The sequence below is a fragment of the Mandrillus leucophaeus genome, unplaced genomic scaffold, assembly GCF_000951045.1.
Source record: "Mandrillus leucophaeus isolate KB7577 unplaced genomic scaffold, Mleu.le_1.0 Scaffold310, whole genome shotgun sequence".
In the NCBI taxonomy this organism is placed as follows: domain Eukaryota; kingdom Metazoa; phylum Chordata; class Mammalia; order Primates; family Cercopithecidae; genus Mandrillus; species Mandrillus leucophaeus.
Window position 1 is genome coordinate 214,077 of NW_012103255.1, and position 4,734 is coordinate 218,810.

Consider the following 4,734-nt stretch of genomic DNA (forward strand, 5'->3'; position numbering starts at 1 on the left):
ACATTTTGTGTGTATTTATAAGCTACAAAGGTTAACTTTTGATTGATGACAGTCAGTACATTTGCATATGGGGCAGTTTTGAGACCCAAGTGACCAACCCCAGAATACAGACACATCTGCTGAATTTCAATTCTGGAGCTACTCACCATAGTACTCTTCTCACAGTATGCCATTCCCATGGTTTCTTTTCACAGTAAATAAACCGGTGATATAAGCTCATGATAAATCATAAAGATTCTAATACTATGAATCTTAAGTAACGGTATTTAAGAGAAAACCTCCAGGTCTTTTCAAACACTTCTGTAAAGGACAAGGCAGTCTGTTCAGTACAGAATGAGAGAATCTTTGTGGGCTTTAGAGACCCAGTTCGTACAATCAGATTTCAGGGTTATATTTTTAAAAAATTTACTACAAACACAAAGCAAATCTAATTTTAGAGACAAAAATTAAAAATTATTCCATAGCAACTAAAATGCCCAATGATGATGAAACAAAAGACACAGAAGTTATACATAATGAATTCAGTAACAAAACAGTTGTGGAGCTTTGCAAATTTCCAGAATTTTAAAATTCAGAAATGCAATCTTTGTTGTACCTTTTATTCTATAATTCAGAATTCTAATAATGATGCCAATGCCTAACAATATTGGTGATACGTAAACCTGGGGGATCTTCCTATTTATGCTTATCTCACTGATTTGCTAAAAAATGAGAAAATCCATAGAGATTGAGAGAACACACACTTTCTTGGAAAGGCTGACCAACAAAATAATCCTTAGGCCATACTCTGAAGTTGTGAATTTCCATGAACTCTAGAGCTGAATTAGGACTTCTGAGGGAGAAATAAAACCTTCTTGCCCGTCATTCACATTTTCTACTGCTCATTTATTTCCCCAATAATGAGTCCGATATAACATACTCTTCCAGTCCGCACCATCGTGTGAAAAAGCCACGTGGATTTTCTGTTGGTTTGTTTAGAGACCAGGTATTCCAGGTAGTAAGTAGGCACATTTCTGGAGAACTCTGATGCTCCTGAACTCTTAACTTTCCTGAGGGTCACACCATAAAAAGAACACCAAACTCGAGCTGGAGGCAACAGCTAAATCATGATTTCTTATTGTAGAACTACTTAGCAAGGAAACAAGGGACAGGTCAGAAACAAAGTGTCATGGAATCACTTTAAGACCAAAGACTTGGCCAGGTACAGTGGCTCATGCCTGTAATCTCAGCACTTTGGGAGGCTGAGGTGGGTGGATCATCTGAGGTCAGGAGTTTGAGACCAGCCTGACCCACATGGTGAAACCCCGTCTCTACTAAAAATACAAAACAAAAAATTAGCCAGGAGTGGTGGCGTGCACTTAGTAGTCCTAGCTACTTGGGAGGCTGAGGCTGGAGAATGGCTTGAACCCAGCAGTCAGGGGTTGCAGTGAGCCAAGACTGCGCCATTGCACTCCAGCCTAGGCGACACAGCGAGACTTTGTCTCAAACAAAACAAAAGACTCCGACTTTTCAAGGAAGACTCCCATTTTCTAGCAATTGCTAGTCCAGCCTTGTCCTCTGAGATGCTGGTTGTGCGCTGATGGTGCCCTTGCAGGTGCCAGAGGCCCAGGGCTTGCAGTGGTTGAACCTTAGTGAAGCTTGCTGTGCACGGGGTAGAGTAAAGTCATGTGTTCTGCCCCTTTGAAAGGCAACTTTTCATTGGAATAATAGTGTACCACTTCAGGGATGCTGTCAAACACAGCGCTTGTCTGATTCAGTGTGTATTTGTTGTCTTTGGTCTGAGCCACTATGATGTGGACACATCCTTGACTAGTCCTAGAATAAAAATCAAGGAGGAGACATGAATGAGTGGGCAGAGGATCCCTCCCCACTGGAAACAATTGCAGCCAGATTCACACTAAGTTGGTAGGTTCTCATCCATTCCCGGAATGGTTCTACACACACAGAAATGCATCTGACACTCTAGTGGAGCTCTCAGAAATTTCAGTCTAAATGCATGTAATCCTTGAGTGGTTTATCCTTATTACATATGAGTCATCAGGTACTGGAACAAAGAAAACAATTAAAAAGAATGCCAAGTCCCTTCTAGCCCTCAAATTGCAAAACCCGTGCTTACGCCCAAGCACGAGGCTACTAAGGTGAGACAGAAACTCATCCTCGGGTGGGCATGGTGGCTCAGGCCTGTAATCCCAGCACTGTGGGAGGCCGAAGTGGGCAGATGACTTGAGGTCAGGAGTTCAAGTCCAGCCTGGCCAATATGGTAAAACCTCATCTCTACTAAAAAATACAAAAAAATTAGCCAGGCGTGGTGGCAGGCACCTGTAATCCCAGCTACTTGGGAGGCTGAGGCAGGAGAATCACTTGAACCCAGGAGGCAAAGGTTGTAGTGAGCCGAGATTATGCCACTGCATTCTGGCCTAGGCAACAGTCAGACTCAACCTCAAAAAAAAACCAAAAAAAACCCAAAAAAAACCTCATCCTTCTCACCACAGCTAAAAGGACATATGTAAGGGTTCTTCTTCCCTTTTTTTCCCCAAAAAGGACACATAAATAATAATAATAACCATTTCCTCCCCTCGCATCTGGAAAGACCATTCCTGGTTGTATAAAATGAAAGCTGGCACAGAAAGCTCAAAGATTTAATCCACAAGCACCAATTTCAGGAACACAGTCGAGCTATTCCTGGTATTGTATATCTGGTGGCCTATCCCATTTTCTGAGCCATATTGCTCAACTCCCCCGCCCCACTCTGTTCTTCTCCAGCCTGATTGTTTCAGCTGCAGGGGCTCAGCTTCCTCAGGAAGGAAATGCTGTTAGAGCTCTTGACAATGATCCTCTAATATAGGGCCACTGAACTCACAGAGCAGTGAGAATTTCCATCATACACACTCCACCAGGCCTACCAGGCAAAAGTGAATTTTCTGTGTACGATCAGACAGGGGGAGCAACAGGCAAGTTAGTATTTCCTTCTTTACCAGAAGAAACTGGTGTCAAAATTGCAGTTGGCATTTTGACAATCATTGGGGATCTTTATTTATTAAAGTCCCCAATACTAGGCAATAAAAGAAAAATGACTGTACTACCTGTTATAAATAATTCTTTTCATCAGGAATTATTTCTCTACTGAGAGGACCTACTCCAGATTAGGTAATGTAAGGTACAAATTGACTAATGCACAAAGATAATGCAATAAGACCTTCATTATCATAATAGATAATGGAGGCATTTACCCAATACCAATTTTGCATTCTCATCCGAGTGTCTCATGTTCCGTTGTCCAAACAAATGCCTCTTATTTTCTGCAATGCACACTCCTGTGAACCACCCTCACAGTATGTCTTTTTTGACTAGAAGACTGTCACACAGTGTTCCTTCCCCTTGGAGATGAGGAAAGCCATGGGGCTTACTTACTTTAGGGCAATGGAGTACCTGCTGTTCCCTGATTCACTATTTCGAACCAGGTAACCAGCTTCTTTGCAGGGCTGTAGTCGACTCTCAGCCTCAGCACGGCTGATGGCACCATGATACCAGCTGAAAAATGGGGGTGGAAGAGGGGAAGGCACCATGAGTGTCAAAATACAAATCCAGACTGGGCATCGTTCCATAAAGCGTTGTTTGAAATGAACTTCTGGCAGAGATGCAACAGCCTGAACTAGATCCTGCTTCACATTCAGAACAGACAAAATGCAGATCTGGGTGATCCCGGATCACAAAGCCTATCAATCATACAAGAGTGAGTTAACGGCGCTAGTGTCATTTCAACAGTTTTCACTCTCTACAGAAGAATAAGATTTACAATGAGCTTGTTGAGATGCAGTGCACTTTCCATTTTGCACAATGCACTGGGCTTTGAAGATGGGTTTTCATTAAAAGCCCCATCTAGGCAACTATTCATTAACAAAAATAATCATGTGAAATGGGCCAGTGTGCTCCCTGATACAAATCTGTCAGTAAGCTCCCAGCTATTGTCTGTTACAAGGGTCTGAGGAGGAGACTCACGGCTGCTTCTCCAGGGGCAGGCCCGGGTCCACTTTCTCCCCCTCACTGTGGTCGGAGAGGGCTGGCTTCAGGATCTTCTGGGTCCAGCTCTTCTGCCGGTGGTGCTGCCTCACTGTCTCCTCCCTGACGGAAGGTCGCTCAGCTCCTTCAAACTGGACTGGAAGAAAGACTCCATTTAACATCGCAGGCCACTGGGGTGATCCATGTAAACTCCAAAGGAAAAAATCCTCTTTGCCTGCCTTGGCTCAGGAAATAAGCATTTTCCCCCTTTAACGATAATATACTTCAAATTACCCTGGCTAGCTGAGCTCCTGCTGTCTTTGATATCTTATCACACTGCTAGCATCCCACATACAGACACGTTTTCTGTAAAATATTCATCAGTATAAAACAGTTTTAGATTATGAGAGGAAACCACTTTAATATATTTCAACATGGACTTTCAAAAAACTTGTGGTTTTGCGGTCAGGCACGGTGGCTCATGCCTGTAATCCCAGCACTTCAGGAGGCCAAAGCAGGCGGATCACAAGGTCAAGGGATCAAGACTATCCTGGCTAATCTGGTGAAATCCCGTCTCTACTAAAAATACAAAAATTAGCTGGGCGTGGCGGCACGTGCCTGTAGTGCCAATTATTGGGAGACTGAGGCAGGAGAATCACTTGAACCTGGGAGGCAGAGGTTGCAGTGAGCCAAGATGGCGCCACTGCACTCCAGCCTGGCAACAGAGTGAGACTC

General features: G+C 43.6%; 1 protein-coding gene across 1 annotated transcript in view; it reads right to left on the reverse strand.

The window, feature by feature from the left end:
* Positions 1-585: 585 nt before the first annotated feature.
* The window catches only part of SHE (Src homology 2 domain containing E), a gene marked incomplete at its 5' end in the record, with an annotated part of 19,148 nt that continues 14,999 nt past the window's right edge, over positions 586-4,734 (reverse strand). Inside the window, 3 exons of the mRNA XM_011987551.1 lie at positions 586-1,815; positions 3,412-3,531; positions 4,000-4,156. Of these exons, the coding sequence (XP_011842941.1) occupies positions 1,629-1,815; positions 3,412-3,531; positions 4,000-4,156 (464 nt within the window). The remainder of the gene's footprint in view (positions 1,816-3,411; positions 3,532-3,999; positions 4,157-4,734) is intronic.